Below are 27,687 nucleotides of genomic sequence, written 5' to 3'. Positions count from 1 at the left end.
AGGCTGGCTTGGAGGTGAGAGAGACGAGATGGGAGAAAGGAAAGGACAGAAAGAGAGGAAAGCAGAGCAGAGACAGAGCTGGGGACAGGGCTCATCTCCCTTGTTCCTGTTCGCGCTGCCCATCACCTCCCCGGCCCCCCAAGACCTGTCTGCCGATGTGCCATGCGCGAGAGAAGAGTCCAGAGTACCACAGGGTTGTTTGGATCATTTCACATGCTTTATTTCAGCAGTCAAAATAATTAAAAACATCTCAAATTATTATACATATACAAAATAGGTACAGAAATCCTCAGTTGCTCGCCCTCCCAAGAACATCTGCTTCTCGCTAGGAATGGGGCTTTGCTTTGGGGTTGCTTTGAAACCCACGGAGAGACGCACAGAAGAGGAGGGTGGGAAGAGGAAAGCGAAAGAGAGAGAGAATGCAGCAGTAGTGGAGGATGGCGGGAGAGCGAGAGGGGACAGGAGTGTGCGTGGAAGAGATGAGGCAGCAGGATAAAGGAGGGATAAAGGACAGAGGGATGGGAAAAGAGAATGAATAGAAGAGGGAAAGCAGAACTGGAATCCACCTGCTTAACTGGAAAGATAGGATTGCACACACCTTCGTTCCCTTCCAAGGCTACTTGGATCTAGTTTGCGTTAGTTCCCGTCCTTGTTTTTAGGGTTTTTTTTTCCTGTTTGTTTTTAAATAGCACCTTCAGAAAATTCACAAGTTGACCCTGGGCAGCAAAAGAACTGAGTTTCTGTCCTGAAAACAACAGTCCTATCTCTATAGCACCAATCGGTCCCTATCGCAGCCTCTCCATGCGTTGGCTTCGTGGAGTTTGAAACCACCAAAAAAACCAAGAAACGAAAAGGGACCTAGAACTGAAAAACATTAACACAGCGAATGGAAAAAAAAGAAAAAAAAAGAAAAGACAAAGTTAGCACCTTTGATTGAAACCTGAAAGCCAAGCCCCCTTCTCCACAGCCTGGTGTCAGTTAAAAAAACCCCCAAAGCAACTTAAAACTACTTGGAAAACACAGTTGAGAGGTAACTTTCCATACAACAATAATATACATTTGGAACATAACATTTTCTCTGCTTTGGGTATTATTATTATTATTCATTTTTTCCCTTCATTGTTCACCGACAAAACACTGGGTTTGCTTCTAAGCGGATTTTATCTCCCAGCTGCTCTGCTAAAAGTTCTTTCTGCTTAAGAGTCAACGCACCAAATGACAGATCTTGGCTGTTTTCCACACTGCTGGATTTTGCTTAGGAAAACAATTATGACACCTGGATTTGACGTTTTTCTCATATTTATTTCTTTTGCCACCCGAACAAATGAAAGGAAAAAACCAAAACGGTCCATTACACACGATTTTAAGTGCCTTCCTTTCAGTGGTATAAAAATATATATATATATGGTAAAGACACCAGCAGGGAGAGGTCGGCTGTAGGTTAATTTTGGTATTTTTTTTCCAACTCCAGGTTTTAAAAAGAGATTTTTTGCATTGGCGGGAGAGGAGTAGGAAGGAGCAGGGGAGCAGGGTCTAAACCGTTTTGGACTAGCTTAGCATTGCTCGTGCGGCTGCAGAATTTTCAAAGCAGGTTGTTGTGATTTGGGTGTTTTGGTAGGGTTGATTTTGGATGGGATTTTTGTTTTGACTGTGCAAGTAGTGGTCCCAAGATATTACTTAAAAAAACCAGTAACCAAACCAACCCCAATCTGTCTCCAGGGATTTAAAAAAAAAAGAAAAAATAGAACCATGTCAAGCAAGTGGACCCACTTCCTTCATTTTTTTGAAAAGTCATTTATTTTTGTTTTTTTGGTTTAATGCTTTTTTTTTTTTAATGGAAACAAAATAGTTTTAGAGATGATGAATAGAAAAAAACACAAATTCAAGTCCATGTGAAATTGTCTCCTTTTTGGCTGTTTTTGATTTTCTTTCCGGGGGGGAGGGGTTTAGCTCCGGTTTACAAGAAGCAGACGGGTCCGATGTCAATTCCGAATTCCTGATCTGGCGCACCAACGTCCATGAGGGCCACGTCAATGACGGGCAGGCGAGAGGTTTTCGTTGTCTTGTATTCGATGACTGTCTTGCCCCAGGTGCCAGTGTGACTCTGTGGGGAAGGGACCGGGAAAAGGAGAACGTTAGGGTCACTGATAGACCCGCTCCTCGAAGCTGCAAAGCTGGCTGCAAAGGAACCTCTGCCCAAGCATTGGAGACAACATTGCACAAGGGGTGGTCTAGTGATTAGGGTAAGGGGCACCTGGGAATCAGGATTCCTGGATTCTCTTCCCAACTCTCAGAGGTTAGAGGGGACCCTGGGAATCAGGACTCCTGGGTTCTCTTCCCAACTCAGAGGTTAGAAGGGGCCTTGGGAATCAGGACTCCTGGGTTCTGTTGCTGGCTCTGACACTGACTCATGGTGGGATCTAGGGCAAGACACCTTCCTGAGCCACCATATACGAGCCTGTACCAGCCTAGGGGACTTACACAGGCTGTAGAGAACTCTGCCAGTCATGTCCACGGCTGGAGAGACTGATACACAGCTCTGCTCTGCCTCTTGCAGCTGGTAACCCCATATCACCCTCTCCACCCTCTCATCTCAAGGGCCTGGGGAGGCGTGGGTGCACCAGCTCCCGGTACCACCTGTGCTGGCGGAGCCAAAGGCGGTAGGAGACTCACCGTGCAGCCATCCTCGGTGACTCCATAGGTGAAGCGGCTGTTGCCCTCTGCTCTGATCTCAATCTCGTTGGAGCCCTGGAGGAGCAGAGCCTTCTTCAGGTTGCCAGTCTCCTGGTCCATGTAGGCCACACTGTTCTTGCAGTGGTAGGTGATGTTCTGGGAGGCCTCAGTGGACATCAAGCGCAGGAAGGTCAGTTGGATGGCAACGTCAGCTGGGTTGGATCCCTCGCCACCATATTCGAACTGCAGAGGAGAGAGAGAGAGACCCCCCGGCAGGAAAGCAATGTTAGTCCTCAGATCCTTTTCCCCATTCCGAGTCTCCAGATCCAGCCCCTTCTCTTCCCACCCTTCCCGCCTCGCCAGTCCCCTTAGCTCACCTGGAAGCCGTCACTCATTGTCTCGCCGAACCAGACGTGCTTCTTCTCCTTGGGGTTCTTGCTGACGTACCAGTTCTTCTGGGCAGTGGTAGCCTGGGTTGGGTAGACGCAAGTCTCGCCAGTCTCCATGTTACAGTAGACCTTGATGGCATCCAGGTTGCATCCTTGGTTGGGGTCAATCCAGTACTCGCCTGGCGGGGAGAGGAGAAGGACAAGTGAATGGGCGAAGAAAGAAAGAAAGAAAGAAAGAAAGAAAGAAAGAAAGAAAGAAAGAAAGAAAGAAAGAAAGAAAGAAAGAAACGAGAAGGACGAGTGAATGGGGAAAGAAAGAAAGGAAGGAAAAGGACGAGTGAATGGGCAAAGAAAGAAAGAAAGAAACAAGAAGGATGAGTGAATGGGGAAAGAAAGAAAGGAAGGAGAAGGATGAGTGAATGGGGAAAGAAAGAAAGGAAGGAGAAGGACGAGAGAATGGGCGAAGAAAGAAAGAAAGAAAGAAAGAAAGAAAGAAAGAAAGAAAGAAAGAAAGAAAGAAAGAAAGAAAGAAAGAAAGAAAGAAAGAAACGAGAAGGACGAGTGAATGGGGAAAGAAAGAAAGGAAGGAAAAGGACGAGTGAATGGGCAAAGAAAGAAAGAAAGAAACAAGAAGGATGAGTGAATGGGGAAAGAAAGAAAGGAAGGAGAAGGATGAGTGAATGGGGAAAGAAAGAAAGGAAGGAGAAGGACGAGAGAATGGGCGAAGAAAGAAAGAAAGAAAGAAAGAAAGAAAGAAAGAAAGAAAGAAAGAAAGACAAGTGAATGGGCAAAGAAAGAAAGAAGGAAAGAAAGAGTGATGGAGGAAGAAAAGGAGGAAGGAATTCAGTAGTAATGGGGGAGGAGAGGGAAGAGGAGTGTGAGTTAGTGAGGGTGGCTAAAGGCAGGGCAGGATAAGGGGAGCAAGACAGGCCGCTACGAGAGGAGATGCTCAGTGAGGATGCGCCCAGGACGAGGCTGGGAAGCTCACCGCTCTTCCAGTCATTGTGGCACATCTTCAGGTCGCGGCAGGTGCGGGCTGGGTTCTTCCTGGTGCCCTCAGGGCTGCGGATGTTCTCAATCTGCAGGCTCAGGCTCTTGAGGGTGGTGTCCACCTCCAGGTCCCGATCACGCATCACGTTGGCGTCGTCAGCCCGGTAGTACCGGCTGTCGGTGTGGGCCTTCTCCTGAGGAGGCTGAGGCAGGAAGCTGAAGTCGAAGCCGCCGCTGGGTGGGCCTGGGGGACCTGGGGGTCCGGGAGGTCCGGGGGGACCCTGTCAGAGGAGGAGAGCAGAGCAAGTTGAAGGCAGGAAGCCCTCTCACCCAGCGGCCAGCAGATCCCAACTGCCTGAGCCCCAGAGGGGGATACGTACAGCAGGACCAACATCACCGGTGCGACCACGTGGCCCTGGTGGACCAATGGGGCCAGGGAGACCATTCAGACCATCTTTGCCAGGGGAACCAGAAGAGCCAGGGGGACCCTGTGAGGAAAAGACAAACACAAAGTGAGATCCGTGGGTTCTGGAGAGAGGAAAGTGGGGTGGAGGCGTGTCCAGCTTGAAAGACAGGCCGAGGGAGAACATGCCAACTGTCCCATCCTTTCAGTCATGACCCAGCCCATCACCCATCCTTCCACCCCTCTTGTCTGTTCCATCCACCCAGCTCTCTCATCTAGCTTACCTCCCACTATTCTTATCCGTCTCAGGAATTAATAGAGCACCCGTGACCACAGTACCAGGGACCGTGCCCCACTGGAGACACACTCGGATCAACTAAAGCCACTGGAATCACTCTGGATTTGCCCAGGTCCAGCTGAGAACAGAACCAAGCCCTGTCCTTGCCATCTGTCTGGGAAACCCTCGCCACACAGTGAGTGCTGGGAGAACCTTACAATGACATCTCCTTATGGGCGGTGTGATACCTACAGGAGGACTTTGATTGTAGAAGTGTCCATGTCCCCTGGATCATTTTTGTTCCCTTCCCATCATCGCCTCTGTCTGGGACAGGATTTTCTAAGGCTGACCCACACTGTGCAGGGCCTCTCTTATTAAGGCACCTCCCTACTAAGGTGGAAGAGTAAAGGGTCAGTAGAAAGCAGCAGGCATCTATCCTGGGTTTCATGTCTCCTTGATAGCAGTAGGCCCATGGCCTACATGCCCAGTGCTTACAGGAGTCTGTGCTGTGTGCTCAGAGGCTACACTGATGGTTTTTAAACTACCGGCTACACTATGGTCCATATTCTGCCTCTTGCTGATATCCGTGCCACCCCAGATCAGGGATTAGGCAGGATCTGACCTTTAACAGGTGATGCCATGTGTTGTGTTGCACCCTGGCTTGAAAACGGTGCTGTCTATTTCATTCATGAGCTCTCTGCCCCCAGCCTGGAATTTCCCAAGGCTTCAGGCATCTGCACCAGCTGGGCTCATGAAGGTGGCTGTTGGCTTCACTGGGGTGGTACTTACCCTTGGACCAGCGGGACCGGAAGCTCCAGAAGGACCTTGTTCACCAGGAGAACCCTGCCCCAAACAGGAAAGCAAACGTCAGTTCTGCAACTACGCTGCAGCCCGTGCAGAGATGTTAATAAAACCACCGTGTCTATGAGAAACTCCCACTGGGCTCTGATCAGCTAGGCTACTCCCGTGTCTGAAGCTCATGAGAGAGGGCAAACAATAGGGCAGGTTTGGAGGTTCTAGGGGGCAGCTGTTGGCCTGTGTCCTAAGATCAAGGGGCTGAGGTAACAGCAACAGGCCGGACACCTGGCTTTCCCAGCTGCTGCGTGGGCGAGGGCAGTCATGAGCTGAAGGTCTAAGGGCAGCCTGAAACTGGGGCAGGCCAAGGCTTGCCCATCTCCTCATCAGGCGATGGCCTTCACTAGGATTCTCCCATGATTCTCTGGGGCAGTGAGGAAGAGGGTCCATACTCTTCTCTCCAGAGACCTGCTATGGGCTTGTCTCTTGGAGCCGGCTATATCGGGGGCATGGGAGGCAGCCATACTCACGGGAGGACCAGGTGGACCCTGGAGACCAGAGAATCCTCTGTGACCCTTCAAGCCTCTGTCACCGTGTTCACCAGTTTCACCTTTGTCACCGCGGGGACCTTGTGGGCCCTGGAAGAGGAAGCAGAGTCACCTCGCTGAGTGGCTGGGAAGGATGCCGCCCTGCCCCTTGCTCAGCAATGTTATTGCCAAGCCAGTTGCTTTTCCATATCAATAAAAAGCGGAATCTGAACCCATAACTTACAGCAGCACCGCGAACACCAGCGGGGCCAGCAGGGCCAGCGGGACCAGCAGGACCCTAGGAAAGGAAAGAGAGAGAGAGAAAGGCAACGATTAGAGCATCCACTGGGATCATTAACGTTCCCTTGTGTTCATTGCTCTGCATCGTAGCGGGGAGCGCGTCCTGTTGGTTAGAGCAGGGCAGACTGGGTGTCAGGACTCCTGGGTTTCATTTTCAGCTCTGAGAGGAGAGCATAGTCTAGTGGAGAAAGCAGGGGGGACTGGGAATCAGGACTCCTGGGTCCAAGGCCTGACTCTGAAAAGGAGTATTCTCTAGTGGTTGGAGCAGGCAGCTGCTCTGCTTGATCCTGTCTTGATAACTGGGCTGATTATTTCATATCTCCCCAGTTCTGTTCCTGGGGTCTATTCCCAGCTCTGGGAATAAGCATTGTCCCCTGGTTAGGGCAGGGAACTGGGAAGCAGGATGCCTGGGTTCTATTCCTAGCTTTGGGGATGAGCATTGGCTGGGGGTTCGGGAAGGGGACTGGGAGCAGGACTCCTGGGTTCTATTCCCAGCTCAGGGCAGGGAGTGGGTTTTATGTTTAGGGGAATGTAAAGAAGTGTCACTTACAGTCTCACCACGATCTCCATTCTTGCCAGCGGGACCAACAGGGCCGGGAGCACCAGGGGCACCGGGAGCACCAGGAGGACCAGCTGGGCCAGTCTCACCACGGTCTCCCTATTTCCGGAGAGGACGAGGAGAGAGGGAAGCAAAGCACCAAGTTAACGTTCGCCTGAAGTTCAACCCTCCCCTACCCCCACACCAATAAAAGCCTATTGCCCTGACCCTTCGGGGTCCAACTCACCTTGGGACCAGCAGCTCCATCGCGACCAGGAGCACCTTCAGCACCGGGAGAGCCCTGAGGAGAAGCAGAGAGACCCAGCATTAGGCATGAGCAAGACAGAGGGGCCTTCAGTAAGAGACAACCGAGGAGTGAAAAATTAACCAGGAGGCCTGGGACAAAAGCAAGAGATGGGTGAGGTCTAGAGATCAAAAGAGAAAGGGGCAGGGAAAGGGACCCACAGGGCTTCCATTTCTCTCTGGAACTGGCCCCTTCTCTGATCCCTCCCGTACTCAGCTCCTTTGGAAACCATCCCGTCCCGGGATCCTGGTTGTTCTCCCATCTCTCGGGCACTGCGCTCCGGGCATTGTCCCATTGTTCACTGGCACCAGCCCCTGCAGGAGGTCAGGGGCAAGGTCTGTCCTACCCTTCAATGGAGCAGACCATTCTGAGTGTTGGCCCAGGGGCATGGAAAGGGTTAATCTCTCCTTGTCTTTGGTGCTACTCCTGGTGATGGTGGTGGTGTCTGGAGCTCCTGATGTCGACAGGTTGCCTCTAGTGACTATCAGCAGGCCTGCAGGATTCCCCCCAGGGGCAGCCAGGAGACTAATCCACCCTGGCTTTTAGCACTTCTTGGCCTTGCCTGTGTTTGGGCAAAGGAGAGTCCTAACAAGACAAGCATGGTGGCAGCTCACCTCACGTCCAGCTTCACCAGGGGGTCCGGCCAAGCCAGGAGGTCCTACTGGGCCAGGAGGACCACGTTCGCCAGAGGAACCAGATGGACCTTGTTTGCCAGGTTCGCCCTGGAGAGGAGCAAGAGAGAGACCAGCCCAGGTTAGAGAAGAGGAGGCAGTGCAGCTGAGACCAAAGAACCTGCTCATGATGGGAGAAAGGTTGAATCCCCTCCCACTGCCACCAAATGACGACACAACCCTGTCCCAAACTGGATTCCACTCCCAAGGGCCTCAGAGTTTGGGGCTGGAGTTCTGGCTCCAGGCTCAGACAGAGCTGACAAGAAGGTCAGATCCAGGGGTGGTGATCTTCTGAGCATCCCTCAGCCTGGGAGGTTTGGCTCCAACATCCTCTTCTATAATAATGATAAAACCACAGGTCCCTCCCCGCTATTCCTCCTCTCTTATCTCCTGGCAAGAGCAGCTCCCCCGGACAAGGGGGAAGAGTCAAGGACTCCGTTCCTTGCATGGAGAGCTCCCAATCACGCCAGCAGTGAAGCGTGCCCGGCTCCTGTCTCTCCCACCCATTCCTTGCCCTGCAAATGCCAGGAGAAGGTCTGAGCCTCAGCGGCTGGGCCATGAGATCCAATCCTGCTTGGATCCTTTTTGGGCAGGGGCAATGGGTTGAAGCCACAAGCGTCCTTTGAGGTCCGGCTTGAGGGCGTAAGGGTTCGGCCTCATACTCACAGATGGGCCAGGGAGACCAGGGAAACCTCTCTCGCCTCTCTGTCCGGGAAGGCCGACGACACCACGCTGTCCAGAAATACCCTGTGGGCCTGGAGTACCAGGTGCACCCTGGAGGGGAGAGAGAGATTCTGATTACAAACCCACCCATCTTGCTCTGGGGCACGTGCTCCAACGACACCTGCCAAGGGGCCCGAGGTAGGACTGAACGGGTACTTACAGGGGCACCATCAGCACCAGGGGAGCCCTTCTCACCAGAAGGTCCGGGTGGGCCAGTGGGGCCAGGTTCGCCAGTGCGGCCAACTGGGCCAGTCTCACCACGGGGTCCCTTGGTACCTTCCTTTCCGCTGGGGCCTGGTGGGCCAGGGAGACCAATGTTTCCCTGGGAGAGAGCAGAGAGGTGAGGTCAGGCAGCGAAGCCCAAGACTTTGAGAGGCAACCCCTCTCCAAGGGGCACTGATTTATGACTGCCAGCCCCCTCAAGCAGAGGGGAGAGGAGACCTGGCTCCATGCTCCGGCGCCACCATGGGGCAGACAGAGCCACTGCTGGGCTGCAAGTGGTACCAGGCTACCTGGACCATCAGCCCGCGGGAGCCCTCATTACATTCTGAAGCACCATGGAAGCTCTGCGGCAGGGCCTTGGTATTCCTCCTGCCAGCTCCACGGCTCCTCATGCCCCTCAAGGGTCCCGTCTCCTCCCCGTTTGGCTTCCAGGCTGCCCGCTCTTGACAACGACCATCCCCCATCCTCCCCAGCTGCTGGAGGCTGGCAGTCCCGTGGCAGATCTCCCACCAGCCTCCCCGGCCCCACCCCTGCCAGCAGGGCTCAGTGTCCAATGCTGTCGGCCCTCCCCCTATGCCACCAGCAAGGGGATCAAAACGGAGATACTTACAGAGGGGCCAGGGGGACCAACTCTTCCAGCAGCACCAGGGAAACCAGTAGCACCCTGCGGGAGAGAAGGCATAAGTCCCACGGCTCTGTTAGCCACAGATCTGTACTATAAGCCCTGCCCAAAACACTGCCCTGCCCATGGGGTCAGGGTGAAAGGGAGAGTTGTCATAGCAAGGTGGAAGGTTAAGGCAGCCCTAAGAGGCTGCCTGATCTTCCAGATATGTCTTGCCCCTCAGGGCGAAAGCCAGCCAGCTCTGGACAAAGAGACATTCTCTGAAGCTCGGGTGGAATTTTAAGTCTCCAGACATTTAGTGTTCATGGCTAAAGGGAAGTGGCTTAAATACTCAGCCAGCTGGGGCCCCTGGACTGCAGGGCTGCTTCAATACCATGGCTCGTTGTTGCTCGTTCATGGAGCAGTTTCTCTCCATGCAGAGAATCTTAAGAGGTCCATGAATGCTCAGGACACTACAGGACTTTTACTCGGGCAGGTGTATGGCAGGGACATGCTCTCTGAGCTGCAAAAAGACAGCCATGTTAACATGATCTGATTCGTGGGCGAGGGGCATTCGTTCTGTTGCCCCTAGGTTCTGATTTGAATGCTCTAGCCAGAGGGAAGCAGAATATTTCTCGGCCCAGGGAAAAAGCTGCTTCAACTCCCAGAGGGATGGGAGGAGGGTTTTTTTTCCATTTTGCTACAAACTCAGAAAGCAACCCCCTTTCGGCTCCCAAACTGCCTCTTTCCCAGTGATGGGAGAGAGGGGGAGAAAGCAGGCCCAGGGCAAAGGCCGCGCTGGAAAGGTGGGTTCTCACATGCTGCAGCTGGGGCGGGTGGGAAAGCAACCTTCAGCCAAATTTTGGTGGGATAAGCCGAATCAGAAGGGGAGTGAACACTGCCCCATGAAAACCAGAGAGCGATCCCATGGGGGACTCACCAGCTGATTGTCAGCCCAAGCCAGTCTGTCACCGGCCAGGAGCTCAGGTAATTTTCCCCAGCGCCCGGCTGACTGTGTATCAAGGTGCACGACCACTGTTGCTAAGAGAGGGACATTGTGCAAGGTGGCTCCCATCCCTGGCAGCCCAGAGGCTGAGCACCAAGGTGGAGGAAATACTCACAGGGGGTCCTGCACTACCTCGAGCACCTTTGGGTCCGGGAGCACCAACAGCACCCTGCAAGAGAGGAAGGAGCAGGACATCAGAGGTGGGAACGGAACACTGGCCGAACGGGGAGGGATCGGGGCAGCGGAGAGTCACTTACAGCGGGGCCAGGAGCACCAGTGGGTCCAGCAGGGCCTGGGGCACCCGCATCGCCCTTAGCACCAGCATCGCCAGTTTCACCTTTAGCACCAGGCTGGCCGTCAGCACCCTGTGGAGGAGAGCAGAGCAGAGGGTGAGGGGCAGCGTCCCTGCGGGGAGCTCGCGGAGGTGGGAGTGGACAGTGGCAGGGGCATGGTCCTTCTTAGAACAGACACGGGCTGAGGAGACTAGGCTGTCGCGATTGGGAAAGCCCCGTCGAGCCCGCATGGGAGCCAGAGGATCACAGGACGTAGGACTGGTCCTGTTCCCCATCGGAGGCCTGGTGTAGGACAACCCGGTGACTCCACGGGCCAGGGATGAGTCCCCTCTCCGTACGCACGGACAGTATCCCAGTATCGCAATGGTAGGATTGCTTCCGTCCCAGAGCCCTGGGCTGCATGGGATTACCCCCGTAGCCCGCCCCGCTGAATACCATCCTCCCGAGGGAGGTCTGGGTGAGGGGAGGAGTCACTGGGGCTAGTGAGAACCACCTCTTAACCATCATACTTACAGGGGGGCCAGCGAATCCAGCGGGACCAGGTGGGCCGGGCTCACCACGATCTCCCTGGAAGAGAAGGAACCAAGAGAGACGGGGTCAGCGAGGAAAGGGCGAGGTTGATCTTTGCCTCTGAAGCCAATCGGAGAGGAACGGTACTTACGGGAGCACCACGAGCACCAGTGGGACCAGAGGCGCCGGAGGGACCAGCTTCACCCTGCGCAAGGGGAGAAGAGGGAGGAGGTTAAGGCTCGGGCCTGGCAAACCAGGGCTCTTCAGAGGCGCCTCTGGGACGAGGCTGGCTAGCTCGGGGGTCACTCGCGAGATGTGGGGAGAGCAAGAAGTTGCCTCCTCGCTGGAAATGGGGGATAGGGATGCAGGAACCCCCCAAGGCACAGCCCTGACTGGGCAGGCCGGGACTGTAGAAAGCATTCCCGGGGGAAGCTGATGAAGCCCCATGCTCTCACTGGGTGGATCCAGAGGCACCTCTGCATCGAATGATCAGCTGGGGCCTTCCTCTCTGTCTCCCAGGAAACAGAAACTGGGTCGAGAGCTGCTGGGCACAAAGGGCACTGGCCTTTGCACGAATGCCAGGGGCCCGCGACACCAGCTCAGGTGCCCGAGAGTCACTGCCCTGCTCCTTCCAAGGGGACAGGGAAAGGGGGGGCGGCGATCCTTACCTTGTCACCAGGAGCGCCAGCTGGGCCGGGGGGACCAATGGGGCCAGTCAGACCTCTTGGGCCATCTTTGCCGGGAGTTCCATCAGCACCCTTGGGACCTCCGTCACCCTGGGGAGAGAGGGCAAGGCAAGGTTACCTTCTGGTTACGGAACACGGAACAGGGTGGGGACTTGTGCCAGCTCTGGGGGGGGGGTGAACGTGTGTGCCCGCACACGTACAATGCACCTCTGTGAGTGTCTCCGTGTTGTCCCCCTGCTTCTCTTCATGTCACAGTGCTACCCCGTGGAAACCCACCTGCATTCCTGCTTCCCCACCCACATCCTCACCCTCCGTTTATCTGCCCCGCACTGGAAGACCTTCATGCCAAGTGTCCGGGCCATTAGCCAGTCAGCTTGGCCAACGGAAAAAGACAGTGCAGCCTCCAAGTGCTGGCCATGTCAGCTCTCCAAGCCATTCAAGCTGGTGGAGAAGACCTCTTCCAAGGGCATAACTAGGCCATGTGGAGCAGAGAACCAGGGCACTCTGCTGGACTCCTGGAGAGACACACACGGCAAGGCCCGAAGTTCCTTGGTTTGGGTGGAGGTTGGGGTTTGCTTTGGTCTAAAGCAACTGTTGGATGAGGACATCTAGGCCTTGAAGTGGCTCAGGCATCTGGCCTAGACAGACTCCCCAAGAGCAGAGAGGAGAGGCAGAGGAGGCGGGGGACAGAGCCGGAGCTGGAGCAGAGAGATGAAAGAGGAGCGAAGGGGGACGAGATGGAAGGGAAAGGGGGACGAGAAAGGCGAGGAAGAAGAGGGACACAAGGAGGTGGAAAAGAGAGAAGGCCGGAGAAGAGTGGAGAGGGGAAATGAGGCGTCACAGACTGAGCATGAGCAGGGAGATCTGAGGCTTCTCCATGGTGAAGACTGAGGGTTGCTTTGCTGGTGGGCCTTCGGGGGGCTCATACGTACTCTGTCACCCCTGGCTCCAGGCAGACCGGCAGCACCACGTTCGCCAGGCATTCCCTGCAGACCGGGAGGACCTTGGTTTCCGGGAGTGCCAGGAGCGCCAGCATCACCCTAAAGCCCCACAAGGCAGAGCCGGGGGAAAAAGAGAGTCGGGGTTAGAAACAGAGCTACTTCCTCATCACAGCAAAAGCCGCCCGCCTTCCAGAGAGACGCCACCCGTCCCCCATTCTCTGGTGCCAGGGCAGGCTGCCCCTGGAGCCAAGCAAGACCAGGCCATGAGTGCTGCCCAGGCCAAACGGGGCCTCCTGGGCCTTGGGCAGAGAGAGGAGAATCCTGCAGCAGTTGCAGGACTGGGGCTATCTCGATGGGGAAAGATGGAGTCCCCACTTCCTGCTTTGCACCTGGGTCGAGGCAGCTGCTGGCTGGCTGGACACCGAGCCTCAGCCCCCTCCAAAGCAGGAGGAGTGTATCCCATCGCATATCCCATTCCAGAGCCTGCTTCCCCTGGACACGTCAGAGGCACTGATTTTCCCCTGGTTTCCCCTCCCATTTCTGGCTGAGCCTCCTTCGCCCATCATGGCGGAAGGAGGAGGAGGAGGAGAGAGATAGGTACATACCTTAGCACCATCGTTACCAGGAGCACCGTTACCACCACGTGGACCCTGTAGACCGGGTGCACCTTGGACACCACGCTCGCCGGGGAAACCTCTCTCACCCTAAAGGAGGGAGGAGAGAGAACCCGAAACTGGTTACAGCACCATCCAGAGGGGCAGCAGGCGAGAGAGATGGAAGGGTAAGAGATTGCTTATAGCAGAGAAAATGAATCTCAACTTACTCTTCCACCAGCTGGACCGGGGGCACCAGTGTCTCCGGGGGCACCCTGTCACGGGTGAGAAAGAGAAAGCAGAATTAGGGCTGAGGGCTGGGAAAGGGGCATGCTATCTGCTGGAGAAGCCCAGATGTTGCCCCTGAACTGGCTGAGGTGGAGCAGTGAGTGGCCGGGGAGGGGGACATCTGCTCCAACCCCATCCATAACTAAGCACCAAGCTCCATCCTCATGAGGGCCAGACTCTGCCTCTGTCTTTCCACCACTGGAATTTTGCATGGATTGTCCCAGTTAGAGACAGCAGAACTGTACGGTCCTGGACCACCGAGTCTCCTCCCAAGCAAAGCCAGGACATGGTCTCACCCAACAGAGGATGCATCAGCTGTTACACTGAAACTACACTGGCTCTTAGCCGAAAGGCTGGTCTTGGGCCCCCGGGCTGGATATCTGGACTGAATACAGAGATAATCCCAAGTGGCCAAACTGAGATCTGGATCCAGAGTTCAACACCCACCACATCTCCAGCCCCGGTTTATAGGTGTTCAGATCCATGGCCGGGGCCCATGTCCACACAAAAGGCTTTTGGAGAAGAGGTTGGAGGCCTGGACTGAATGAGTTTCATGGTTGCTGTGGCCTCTGAGATGAGTTCTGGGGCCAGTAGAAGGTCTGACGGCGGCCAAGGCCCTGTCTGGAGGCAGCTCTCCTCATTCATCGGCTAAAGGGGAATCTGCTGAGTTTCATCACTCTGGACGTACGTCCAGCCTTGGAGGAACGTCTCCGGCTGGGGGTGGGGGAAATGGGGCAGGAGCTCTACGGAAGTGAGAATGGCCATGAAAGGCACTGAGCGAAGATATGGGGCAGGCAAGCAAGGGAATGGGCGCCCGGGGACAGGATCTGTCATGGAGGCACTTTTCCTTGGCTTCTGATGCTAAGTGGAGCTCTTCTCCTTCTTTCAGTAAACCTCACCCACCGCCATGGTTTCCTGGCACTTACCTGCTCACCGGGCTTGCCAGATTCACCAGCTGGACCAGCGGGACCGGGCAGACCCTGGGAGGGGAAGAAAAAAACCCAAGAGTTGAGATTTCCTGGGGGAAGGGGTGTATGTGAAAAAAATGGAACAAAATATGATTGATCAGGAGGGATTTTCCCCCCTGTGATGGGGCCTTTAATGGCACACTCCTCACCTGGAATCCAGGAGCACCTGAAGGCCCTTGTTCACCTCTCTCTCCAGCGGGACCCTGAAAGAGGAGGGGAGAAAGTCAGCAAGGATCCAGTGGGGTTCGGAGCAGTGTGCTCCCCGACAATCCAGCACAGAGGGCAGGAGCGAGAAAGGGTTCATACTCACAGCTGCGCCAGGAGGTCCCTGAGCACCAGCTTCACCATCTTTGCCAGGAGCACCCTGGGGGGAGAGGAGGAAGAGGTTAAAAAGAGCTCGGCGCAAATGCTGAATGAGTCTCAGAAGGGAGCAGGGCATGAGCATTGGGGAAGGTGTGGCGACCCTACAAGGTTGAGAAGCAGAAAATCTCAGGGGCTTCAAAAGTTGCCCTCATGGATTATGTGGTTAACCTGCAGAACTCATTGCCACAAGGTATTAGTAATGAGGAGAAAAGGGCATAAGGGATATAAACCCTGCCCCAGAAGTCCAGGGAATAAGCAATTCTGTGGCTTAGGAAGAACCAGCCACCATAGTCATGTCATCCCAATGCAGAAGTTTTTATATGTTCCACTGAATCTTGTGGTGGTAGGCCAGAGCCCAGATATTGGCTAGATGAATCATAGAATATCAGGGTTGGAAGGGACCTCAGGAGGTCATCTAGTCCAACCCCCTGCTCAAAGCAGGACCAGTCCCAAATTTTTCCCCAGATCCCTAAATGGCTCAAAACCCTGGGTTTAGCAGGCCAATGCTCAAACCACTGAGCTATCCCTTCCCCCAGTCTGGACCCCAGTCTGCTCTGCTGTGGAAAGCCCTATACTATCTAGGTCCGTTTTACTGTCATGGTAAATTTTCTCTTTCTCATCTTGAAGGAAAGAGGCCTCAGGCTGGCAAACTCTCAGCTGGGGCCAGCCCTGGCTGCGAGAGACAGATTGTTAGGGGCCATCAGTACCAAGGAAAATACGTACAACAGCGCCAACGGGTCCGGGAACGCCTCTTTCGCCGGGTTTGCCGGGCTCGCCCTGAGAAAGGGAACAAAATGGCTTCAGTGAAGGAACGCGGTACACCCCGGGAACAAGCAGCGAAGGGCTATCGGGGATGGTTGGCTCTTGTATGGCCCTAGGATGCAGCCACAGGAGGGCCCGAAAGGCGCCATGACAGGAAGCAGGCGGGGCTGGCCCTGTGGTAGTTTTAGTGACACTCTAGGTTGCCTCCCATGACTGCCCCAGCTCTGTCTTTCCTTGTCATCTCCCCTCCCCATGGTGGGATGTCTCCTGGGCCACCTGTCTCTGCCCGCAGATAACCCCTGAGGGAGAGGTTCGCAGAGTGTCCCCCCCCATAAAGCCCCTCTTTACAAAATGGTACCCAAAGTGGCCACTTATCCCTTGTGCTTTGTATGCAACCACTCCCGGGCGGGCAGTATAGGAGGGGCGCAAGTTGATACTCACAGCAGCACCTTTAGGTCCAGGGAAACCCATCACACCAGCAGGACCTCTGGCACCGGGTGGGCCTGCGGATCCGGGGCGACCATCTTGACCAGCGGGACCCTAGTGTGGAGGAAGCAAAGGCACAGTTCAGAGGAGGCCGTTGTGAGCAATGGGAGAGGAGGAGGAGGATGAGGAGGAGGAGGAAGGGCGCTGATAAACCACGACTTACAGTGGGGCCGGTCTTGCCATCGGGACCGGGGCTACCTGGGCTTCCAGTCAGACCCTGAAAAGGAAGAAGAGCTGGGTTAGCCATGGGGCATCCGGCCTCCTTTGCTGTGTGCGAGGGGTTGGTGGCCGGGGCCAGAACAGGGTAGGATGTGGTGGGTGAGGGCGGGTAGGGCAGCCGATAGGTCGCTGCAGGGGGTGGATGTGGGGTGGCCTAAAACACCCTCTTTCCAGAACGGAGGAAGAGGGCAGTTGCTCTAAGCCGGCTGCACCCAGAGCGCTGGCCCCAGAAGAGGCCGGGGGCAGGGGGTGGGCAGAGAGTTCACCTTGAGATGGCGCTTGGCAGAAATAACAGCAAGGTTCGGCGGGACTCCCCGGGCAGCCCCTCCATCCCACTCAGAACCATTGCCCGGCTCCTCCCCGCTTTTACCTTGGCACCGGGAAGACCAGGCTCGCCAGGACGTCCAGATTCACCGGGGGATCCTTTGGGACCAACAGGGCCAGGGGAGCCACGTTCACCAGAGGGACCCTAGGGTGGGGAGGGAAGCAGGAGAGAGAGGTCACACACTGCGGTGGAAACCCGGATCGCTTCTTCTCGCGGGCACGGCGTGATGAGCCAGCAGGGACCCACTGTGTCACGTGACAGAGGAGGGTGACTAAATGGCACCGAGTGGGCACTGGATGGGCACTGAAAGGGCTTTGCCAGGGCTGGCCACAAAGAAATCACTGGGCTATGCCATGGGGTGAATAACCCTAGCGAAAGGGCCATCCTAGCATATGTACCATGTGGAGACAAGCCAATTCCCACCTCCAAATCCAGAACACGGGGTGTAAAGAAAGGGGATGGGGCCAGGGAGCGGCTGGGTAATAGACCCGATCCCACAGGGCAGAATGCACTGCTCCCAGAAAGTCCCCCTGACTCCCCTTTCCACATGCTTTAGCTGCTCCCAAACCCCTTGCAAAGGACGCCCAGGTGGAAGCCTGGCTCCGCGTCCTTTGTGTATTTCAGTGTGGCGGACATCTGAGCCTCTTCTGTCTCTCTCACATTCGGAGGGAGCAAACGACCGGAGACTAGCACCTACCTTAGGACCAGAAATGCCATCAGAGCCAGGGAAACCGCGGCTTCCAGGAGCACCCTGTGATGGACACAAGAGAAACCAGGGAGGTAAATGCCCATGCAGCCAGCAAGTGAAACAGGAGAAGGTCTGAATGGAAAGGGAGCTTCACAGAACCCCCAACCGAATTCCCCTCCCCTCCCGGGATTGCAGTAAGTAGGAACAGGCCCTAGCTGCCAACCTTGGGGGTGAAAATTTCAGGGGGATGGGGACTCCAGGGGGTTGGTTGGGTTTGGGATGGTGATGGGGCTGGACTGCACGTTCAGATCCCACTGTGATCTGGTCTGACCTCCTCCCAGAACCTGGGCATGTGCCAGGCTGGGATTTCAGGTCAGGCCCCTTATGGGGCCAGTCACAACATTCGGATCTGGATTTGGTTCTGGGTCCAGATCTGAATTTCCCATCCCAAGATTCGGGAGGCGCTTGGATCACTGAGAAAGTCGGTCGGGACCCCTCTGTGTCCGAGAGACAGAGCTCCAGGTCTGACCAGAGGACAGCACCATGCCAATGAGCATGAGCTCCAGGGGAAACACAGTTGCCACTTACACGTTCGCCAGCAGGGCCGGGCAGACCAGCAGGGCCGGGCTCACCACGGGATCCTCTCTTGCCTTCTTCACCAGATGGACCAGGGGGGCCTTGGACACCAACAGGACCCTAGAGAGCACAAGCAAGTCAGAGTGGTGAGTGTCTGCCTATGGCTAGCAAACCAGACTGTAGGCAAAGCTCCTAGCAGCCCCCGCGGGGCTGGTACTTACAGGTTCTCCCTTGGCACCAGCATCTCCCTTGTTGCCTGGAGCACCGGGTTCGCCCTGAAGGTAGAAGGAAAGAGAAACGAATTCATATCAGACGTCTCCCTGCATGAACAAGGGCTTAATGCTGCCTGCCATCTATGTTGCACCCTCAACCCCTTTTTGGCTCCAGGAGGAATGGCAGACACAAAAGGCTCAGCCCCATGAAGGGACAGACAACTTCGATATTCTGGAGGGGAGGGGAACTGTGCTGGCTGTAACCCAGGTCAGAGGATCCCCGTGCCTGGGCGGAGGAGAGACGTCTCCAGCGGAGACAGGTGGCTGATGAGGCACAGAGGGGTGTAGGGAGGTGCTTGCAGAGCTGCAGAGGTGAAGGCTCTTGAACTGCAAGTGGCAATGCCACAAGGACAGTCAGAGAAGGAGCCGAGGGAGGGGATGTGTGGGGCGCTGGGGTCAATTCACAAAGCATGATGGGCTCCTTCCAGGCCTGGCGCATCCCTGCCTAATCCTGGACGGGGAAGAAGGCCAATCTAATTCAGCGGCGATGGGGAAGGAGGAAGATACTTACGCTGTTACCCTTGGGACCAGGAGCACCGCTGGGACCCTGGGGTCCGGAGGGGCCACGAGCACCAGGGAAGCCAGGAGCGCCAGCTATGCCAGGAGCGCCCTATGGGAGGCAGAAGAGATGGTGAGGCAGCTGGGAAAAACTGGCTCCCAAGAGCCGACCGGCTACAGAGGACAGAGGGGCAGGAGACGGCTACTTACAGTTGCACCTTTGGCACCAGGTTGACCATCGCTACCAGGGTTGCCCTAGGAGAGAGAAGACAAGAGGAGGGTTATCACCGGAGACAACAGGGCAAGGAGCAAGAGCCGGGAGGGGTCGTGCAGTTCCACTCACAGTAGGGCCGGCGGCGCCAGCGGGGCCGGGGGCACCGGGCTCACCACGGGTGCCCTGGGGGCCTTCACCACCGCGACCGCCTTGGGGACCAGTTTCACCCTAGAGCACAAGAGAGGAGAGAAAGACCAGTGAGCACAGTGACTGCTGGGAGACACCCCCACACCCACGCTCCGCGGAAGCCATTTGCCCTCAGGCCTGACCGGGCTCTGACTGGAACCGAGCTGCTCCATCCCTCCAACCCACTCTGGGGGGGGACTGACTGGGGCCTGCTAGCTTTCGGCTCGCCCTGTTTCCTCAGAAGGCAGCTGTGAGGCCTTCGGGGACGACTGGGCACAACAATTGTGCTGTTATCAGACCCGAGGCTTAGCAGGAGTTGGGGTCGGCATAAGGCAGAGATGGACCCGCAAGGTTCCTGACCCACAGTTTGGTGAGGGTTACGGGGCCAGGCCATCTGGCCAGTATATTTGAACTGTGATGAAACCTCAAGATGAAGGCTAGGATCAGCTTCCACCCAAGCCGGCTGCGGGGAAAGCTCCTGCCGCAGCGCTGGGGGGGTGCCCCCCGGTGAAGACGGGATCATGTCCTTACCTTAGCACCGACAGCGCCAGGGAAGCCAGGGGGGCCAGCGGGGCCAGCTGGACCCTAGGGGAGAAGGAAGCGGGTTAGAAAGTGATAGCAAGGAACCTCCAGGGCTGGGGGGTTCTCGTCACGGCAGCCATCTTGGCTTCGGCCAGAGATCTGGGCTGTGTTTTGACGTGGGTGGGAACAGAGGCCGGAGGGAGGAAACCTTCCCATCCGGGCATTGGCCAGTTCCTGAGCAGGGTTGTGCTCGTGCCACCCTTGGGGCTCAAGCCAGCGAAGCTCCAGGAGGGGAGCGATCTGGGGGTCGCTATGGCCAGTGCCTGTGTGACCGCGCCACCCAACGGCCAGGGCCCCGCGGCTGAACCGTCTCCTCTCAGGGCAGCGCGAGGTGAAAATACTCACTGTGGGGCCAGCAGCACCTGGAGCACCGTCGTTACCGCGAGCGCCCTGCCGGGGAGAGAGGAGAGAGGCACTGGTTACAGACAGGTTGGCACAAGACCCGGAAGCCGTGAGATGAGGAGCATGCTGCACATTGGAGCTATCCCAGCGGGCGTGGCCCAGAGGGGTACCACCGGGGGGATGCTTCAACGTGCCCGCAGCCCAGCAATGCAGCATCAATACTCACAGCGGGGCCAGATGGACCAGGGCGGCCTCTCTCGCCGGGAAGACCACGGGGCCCCTAGAAAGGAGGAGAGACGTGAGTTCATCTCGAGACGCCACCATCATCATCTGCACCCTGCCCTCTCCCCCGCTCTCCCACCCCTGCCATGCTCCCCAAACCCTGTGGGGCTTCATGCTGGTAAATCTGCCCCCTTTGCTGTCTAGTCCGTTGGAAAACCAAGCACTCCGGAGAGCCAGCTCGACCCTCCCCAAAACCCCGATTCTTGCTGCTCCCATAAGCTGAACGCCTGCCCGCGTCACCACCTCCTAGTCCAGACTCTTGCTGTCAGTGGGAAGCAGAAAGGCGTGACAAACTACTCACTATTTGTCCGGGAGCTCCATTCTCACCAGGGCTACCAGGCTCACCCTAGAAGGAAGACAAAGCCAGAGTCAATGGCTGGTTCCCAAAGGGGACGAGGAAATTTTTAAGGGAACAGAGAGGGCCAACGTGCCTCGTGGCAGAGGGACCTTACCTTGGGGCCAGCTGGACCGGTATCACCCTTAGCACCATCAAGACCGCTGAAACCCTGGAAGGAAGGGGAAACAGAAACACAAGTGTCCAGTGATGAGGCTTAGGAGAAGGCACTGTCGTCCCAGGTGGAGGCATGACTGAAAATCATCTGGCTTTGCAACGGTCCCTCACAATGTGCCTGGGGGCAGAAGGGGGGTAAGGCCCCATCTGTTTGCCAGCTAGTGGCATGAGAAGTGGGGAATTCCTCCAAGAGGTGGCGTGGACAAGGGGCTCCATCAGACCCCTCCTGGTAGAAAGGAACTTCCAGGATCGCCTTGTGATGCGGCCAGCTGAGGGCACTGTGGGGCCAGCTCAGATACTGCTTATGTTTCCACCGGGGCCAAGGGCTGGTGAGAGTGTGCACGCTCAGACAGCTGCATCTCCAGGGCTTTGGAGCGGTAGGGGGACACCTTTCCTTTTCCTTTTCCAAGTGTAAATAATTAGGGAATCAACTTACTCTGTGACCCTTCATGCCTGGCAGGCCAGCAGTTCCGGGCAGACCACGGGCACCCTGGGGAAAGGAAAATAAATGATTTAGAGACAAGAACACCAGTGACACCCCACATCAAGCCAGTTACTGCAGAGGGGAACCCACCACCCCAGGCAAGGTTGGATACTTGGGGCATCCATGGTCATGACCATCTCTTGCTGTGATCATGACTCCTAGCCATTGACAGTGGTCAGCTTTAGTCAGGACTGGAGCCAGAGCTTGCTAGAGCCAACCATCTTCCCCAGTGAATGGTTGTCATGTGAAGTAAGCTAAAACCACACAGTGAGACCAAGAGGTTTCAGGCAGGTTTCCCAGCCAGTGCTTTTCAGCCATGTCACAATGATGATGCTGGTCAAAGGTAAAAACCCACCCTAACCCGAATGCTACGGGGGGAACCAGACAGAAAGGACATCTCACCTGGGGGCCGGGAGCACCACGCTCGCCAGGACGTCCGGGCTTTCCAGCTTCACCCTTGGAGAATGAAGAAGAGATGGAGTCAGGTCAGTAGCCCACACAGCTCGTTTGCAGCAAGAACCAATCAGATGCTAAATGCACCGGGAAAGGGACGTAATTCTTCGCAAAACCCTATCTGGGGAGAGGTCCCGTTTTCTTTTCTCTCGGTTTTTCAAGGCATCATGGAAGCCAAAGCCCCACCTGGCTCCTTCTGCTTGCAAGGAAGGCCATGTACCCAACAGGCTTAGCACAGCTATAAATATCTGGCTAACAAGCAAGGCTATCCCCTGCATTTTGGGGGGCAGGGAACTTCTCTAGAGGGACTTTTGATCTTGAAGGACACTTACATCATCTCCGTTCTTGCCAGGTGGACCAGCTGGACCACGGGGACCCATGGGACCCTAGAACAGGCAGAAGAAACGTGTGTTAATATTCTGAGACTGGGCAAGACTTTCCCATTGCCACCCCTCCACTAGCCATTCACCCAACAGGACTGGGCCTGGTTCTTGGCTTGGCTAGAGAAATCCCGTCCCCCGATGAAGTCTTTTCTGCAAAGGTAGGCCAGGCTTTGCATCAGCTGCCCCCAAGTGGCAGAAGAGGGAAGGTGCAAGGAATTGTCCCGGGCTCGGGCCAGGAGATTCAGCGTGCAACCCATCCCGTTACCCAAATGAAGAGTGAGAAGACAATTGACCATGACTTACAGAAGCCCCAGGCTCTCCAGGCTCACCGGGAGGACCTTGGAAACCTTGAGGACCCTAGAAGAGTAGGAGAAGAAGACGGGTTAGAAAACGAACATAACCGCATCCAGCTTGCTCACGCGTCAGTCCGATTTCCCTCCGCTGCCGGCAATGGCTGCCTCGCGCGGAGCATCCGTGTCTATCACACTCCATGGTGCGAGGTATCTATCGCCGACCACCAGGAGGGAGCCAAGCCCACTCTACTCTCCGGGCCCAGGCAACTCCCCTTCCCTTCGCTGAGAAGGTTTCTGGGAGCTGAGGAGCCTGAAAGGGCACCGGTGGTAGCTTGTTCCCAAAGGGGGCAGTTACAAGGTGCTGGCTGAGGGCTCAAATGGGCCATGTTTTCTTGACAGGGAAGATGTGAGGTACTTACAGGAGAACCGGGAGGGCCGGGGAGACCGCGGGGACCAGCTGGGCCCTAGAAATGAAGAAGAGAGAGAAAAGAATAAGTCAGGTGAGGAGATGAGCTGGAGCAGTCGCCATGCTGCCCAGGCCTGGCCACCCCTCCATCTCGGTTTTCGGTGACCTCCTCTTTTCCAGCAGGCCCCTCTCTTCCCTCGCCACCCGCAGCCACCTGGCTCGGGGCTGACTCTCCACAGCACAGACCCTGCCGCCTCTTGCTGATCTTTTACTACCTCTCCCCTCCCCTCGTGGACGGAGCCCCTGGTGACCCCTTGAGGTCCTGATCCATGGAGCCACCTACGAAGAAGTTCTACTTGGGGAAGAGAGCAAGCTCCAGGTCTCAAGCTGTCCGAGGATTAAGGCAAATTCAAGTATCCCTTGCCGATCCTGAGTAATCAGGGTGCAGCTGCCCTAGGAAAACATCGGCCCTGACCAGCTGGTGGTTATGAGCCTGCCCCCTGGAAGATATCTGCCGCCCCCCCTGCTCCGCCTGACTGATGCAGCAGGCCTGGTGCATTCTAAAGCCAAGCTAGGCCAAGCTAGCTCCTGTTTTTCCTGCTATGTAACTCCCACTCCACTCCCTCCCCTCCTTTCTCCCTAACGTCTTCTCCTGTTTCAGTCCTGGCCATCAGGCCGGCCCCTGCCCCTGCCCCTGCCCCAGCCCCTCGAGGGAGACGCTGGACACTCACCATAGGGCCGGGCATGGACAGGCCGCCAACGGATTTTTCGTCATAGCCATATGCCAATTGAGGTGCGAAGTTCTGCAGGAGAAAGAAAGAAGGGAAAGCCGGTGTGAAAATACTGCACTGCATTCATCCCGTGCCGAGGAAGAACTGAGCGAATGATTGGAACCCAACTCACTCCGCCAAGGCCTGGAGGTCCTGGGGGGCCTGGGGGTCCAGGAAGACCAGGCTGTCCGGGAATGCCATCTCTACCAGGTGGGCCTTGGGGTCCCTGCAAAAGAAGAGGAGAGAACTCAGAGGTTAGTACTGCGGTAGCGTCATCCGGGCATGAGACAAGGTAGGGTAACAGGACTCGGTCGCAAATGTCCACGGTTTAAAAGTTTTCTGGACAATTTTAAAATTCTTTAACACGTCCATGGAAGTCTTTCCCCCTCCCTCATCCCCATTTCCTGACCAAACTCCAGCGCTCAATGGCCAAAGCATGGCTGGAGAGACCTACCCTGTCTCCTCTGGGGCCAGGTTCTCCTCTGGGGCCCTGGAGGGGAGAAGAAAGAGGGGTGTTTAGAGAATTAGCATGGAGAGAAAAGACCCTTCAGAAAACAACAGGGAACAGGATTGCGTAGCAAGACTATGGAGAGTCATTACCTCTACTCCAGTGGCTTCTGGGTAGACAGGAGAGGCTGCGGGGAGAAGGACAAGGGGTCATTTAAAAGGAGCAAGTCATGTGGTTATCTAAAACCCACCCCCATGCTGCACCCTGCCCATGGAAGCCAACCCAGCTGCCCTGGTATAAATGACACCAAAACACCCCCCCTTGCTGTACCTACGTAAGTAACATGGCTGGCAGAAAGATGCTCAAATGTTCTACCTGAAAAAGACCTGCATGTCTCACTCTCTGCCTGTCACCCTGCCCGTGATGCATGCTAAGGAGAGGTTATAACTGAGTCCACCACAGCTTATGCTGGTCCACTGGGCACCTCCTCCAAGAAATAATCAGTCCCGTTTGAAATGTCTCTTTAGAAAGAAATGCCCGAGAAGCTCAAAGGAGAGGCGCAGGCTTGCTATGTCTTATCCATGGCGCCGCAGCTCGGGGCTCTAGCTTCACCAGGGGTGATGATGGAGGTATCAGGTCTCCAGGTTAGGCTCTGCTGATCTCCTGGTCTCCAGTCCCCTGCCCTGTCTCTGCATGTGTAGGAGGAGCTGATTGTATCTGGGGCCAGCATACCCTGGTTCTTAGCACCTTATATCAGGCTAGATAGACAGACAGAGCATGCACAAGAGTGTTAGTCAGTACCCTTTGTGTCAGGGCAGATGGGGCAGCATTCTCCAAAGGGGATCTCAGCGTTGGGGCAGTTCAAGGTGTCTTCGCAGATCACCTCATCGCACAGGATGTTGCCGTTGTCGCACACGCAGATCTGGCAGGGTTCAGGTTTCCACACATCTTTGTTGCTGTATGTTAGTCCGTCCTGTATGCAGTTTACAGATGGAACTAGAGAGACAATGAGAAACGGGAGCGGGGGTGTCGGGAGCGAAAGAACTGAATCAGGACCCAGCCCAGAAGCTGGAGGCGAGGAACCCCCAAGCCAGGGACAAAGAGGCTGATCGGACTCGATTGATTTTTTATCCAAAGGTTTTTTTCCTTCCGCTCCAGTTCCCGCAACGCAGGCCTCCCCCGCCCCTTCTCCTGGAACCTTAAAACACTCATCTGCTTCTCATCAGCTCAGCTCCATGACATAGGAAACAGGCCAACACCGCAATAACTATTTCCAGTGTCTTTGGAATTTAAACAAAACCTGCGGCCAGTTGTTACATCCAACTGTAACCTCAGCTTGCTGGAGCCTAGGCCAAGCCAAATAAAAATGCAAAGTCTCCTAAAGGGAAGAGGGCTGGACTAGGAGGGGGCGGTGGAGGGAGGGAGGCAGGGGTCCAGAGACAAGGGGTTCTGTGGAGGGGCAAGGAGGGGGAGTGAAGTGTTTTCTGTCTGTTGCTTTGGGAAATGGGATCAAGTGAAAATGGTTTGGGTGGGAAGGCAAACGAGAGCAGGGTGGGATGCAAGGCCAGGCGGGCCGGGTTGTAATTAGATTCAGCATTTGACACATTCAGGCAGGCAAGGCTGGGAGGTGGTGGCGACGGATCAGACCCAGGAAAGCAGGAGGTGGACTTAATAAAGAGAAGCACGAGATGGGGAATAAAAGCAGGCCAGCTTTTTTTCTTAGCATGGAATTGTTTTCACGCAAGTTTCAGGTTTGGTAAAATCTCGGCATCATTTGCCCGCAGCGGGGAGACAAACGGGATAAACCCTCCTCGCGTGTGAAACCCTGTAGGGCGGGATCACGGCTGACAGGCCAGATGTTTCTACTCTGTCGTCCCCAACTTCTCATGTCTAGTTTAAATTATTGCTGGCTGAGTCCCTGGGAGCCAGCGGTTTTGCAACAGGAAAGTGCCGTGTTGACACCCGCCCGGAATGCAATGGGGGTGCAGTCAGTCACTCCGCCTGTAGGTGGCAGGCCAAGCCTAGGTATAAATGCCTGCAACAGGATCTCATTAGGGGTGTTACTCCTAGCATGGGGGGGCTGGAGGGCGGGGGGAGTTTGCTCAGCAAACCTATTCGACTGTTGACCCCGGAAATATAGCCCCTTTGGTGAGCACTGTCCAGCCCCAGGGCTCCCAATGGGCCCCAGGGGGCGGTGATGCAGTCCACAGAGGACTTTGCAGGAGCAAGGCCAGGTGATGGCCGCCAGAGGTCGCCATGGGACACCCCCCCTTCACACCCCCACACCATGAAACTTCACTGCAGAAACATGAATCCAGGTCCTTAGCAGCCAGAAGGTTTTGTCTGTGAAGTGATGTCTAGACTCCTGCGCTTTACAGGCTTCTAAAACATTTCCCTTATGAATCATCTGAGACTTTTCTAATTCTTTCCTGATGGCTTTTGCAGGTCAGAAAACTCCAGCCCTGGGCTCGCTCCCCGCTCCCTTCACTTTCCAAGGCACACAATGGCTTTTCCATAACTGGCTTCCCCCCTCCCCAGTCAGCCTTATCTTCCCTCCCATGACAACTCCTCCCAGAGGCTGATTGTGCTGCTCACCCCTGGCCCCCAAACTTGGCAAGGAATCTCAGGGCTTCTAATTGATCCAACTTGTCTGCCCGCCAGAGGCATGTTTGAAAGAGACACAGACCATATGAACACGCCCAGTTCCCTTCTGCAGCTGGTTAACTTTGCTTGTGGAAGGGGATGTTTTCCACACCGAGCAGCTTCAGGGGGGGAAGAACGAACATCAACAAATACTTGATTTGTCCACTCCCACTTTATAAGCAACACATTCAATCCCCTTCTGACCTCCCCCCCGCACCGCCCCACCAACACACAATTCCAAATGCTCTGTAAAGGTTGAGAAATTCTTGCCAGCACCCCCACCCCATTTGAAGACACACAACCCTTTAAAAAACAACATTTCTCCCCATCTCCCTAACTTGATCTTGCAAATGCAGTTTCCTAACGAGAAAAGCATGCAAAATTCCCATCCAACTCTTGCAGAGCACTAGGGTTCGCAATCCCACTCGAGAACGTTAACAGACTTTTTCTTCGCAGCCCAGTCCAACTTTGCATCCCTCTTGCTCTAAAGCGCAACGTTACATTCCCCCCCTGCGCGCAAGCAAAGCTGTTTAAAGAGAAAAGGCATTTAAGTCGATCTCTGTTTCTCGTACAGAAAGTTAGCGAGAAAGTTTTTACTTACTGTCTTCTTCTTCTTGACCTTTGGTGAGTAAAACAGTCGCTGCTATCAACAGCAGTAACCGAGAATCCACAAAGCTGAACATGTCTAAATATTAGACATGTAGACTCTTTGGGCCCCTTTGTTCTGTTTTAGAGTCCAGTCATACAGGGATGATCTGACTATGTAGTTCCAATCCAGACCCCAGCAGAAACCTCCTACTGAC

At 55.4% G+C, this 27,687-nt stretch overlaps 1 protein-coding gene across 1 annotated transcript; it reads right to left on the bottom strand.

Moving 5' to 3' along the window:
• Positions 1-195: 195 nt before the first annotated feature.
• COL1A1 (collagen type I alpha 1 chain) lies at positions 196-27,687 on the bottom strand. Its single transcript, XM_073325760.2, has 51 exons — positions 27,486-27,687; positions 25,043-25,237; positions 24,394-24,428; positions 24,248-24,283; positions 23,927-24,019; positions 23,755-23,826; positions 23,037-23,081; positions 22,628-22,681; positions 22,274-22,327; positions 21,891-21,944; positions 21,441-21,494; positions 20,946-20,999; positions 20,795-20,839; positions 20,438-20,491; positions 20,215-20,259; positions 19,819-19,872; positions 19,231-19,329; positions 19,098-19,142; positions 18,901-18,999; positions 18,339-18,392; positions 18,130-18,237; positions 17,551-17,604; positions 16,899-16,997; positions 16,473-16,526; positions 16,265-16,363; positions 15,785-15,838; positions 15,009-15,062; positions 14,848-14,901; positions 14,657-14,710; positions 13,673-13,717; positions 13,455-13,553; positions 12,841-12,948; positions 11,891-11,998; positions 11,374-11,427; positions 11,226-11,279; positions 10,677-10,784; positions 10,535-10,588; positions 9,423-9,476; positions 8,751-8,912; positions 8,534-8,641; positions 7,811-7,918; positions 7,140-7,193; positions 6,905-7,012; positions 6,299-6,352; positions 6,058-6,165; positions 5,522-5,575; positions 4,433-4,540; positions 4,051-4,333; positions 3,051-3,241; positions 2,674-2,916; positions 196-2,104 (listed from the first exon to the last, which is right to left on the bottom strand). Exons 1-51 carry the CDS (start codon positions 27,565-27,567, stop codon positions 1,958-1,960), a joined length of 4,365 nt encoding a protein of 1,454 aa, XP_073181861.1. The 5' UTR covers positions 27,568-27,687; the 3' UTR covers positions 196-1,957.

The sequence above is a fragment of the Lepidochelys kempii genome, chromosome 27 (genome assembly GCF_965140285.1).
Source record: "Lepidochelys kempii isolate rLepKem1 chromosome 27, rLepKem1.hap1, whole genome shotgun sequence".
Taxonomy (NCBI): domain Eukaryota; kingdom Metazoa; phylum Chordata; order Testudines; family Cheloniidae; genus Lepidochelys; species Lepidochelys kempii.
This window is presented reverse-complemented; position numbering and strand designations above follow the sequence as displayed.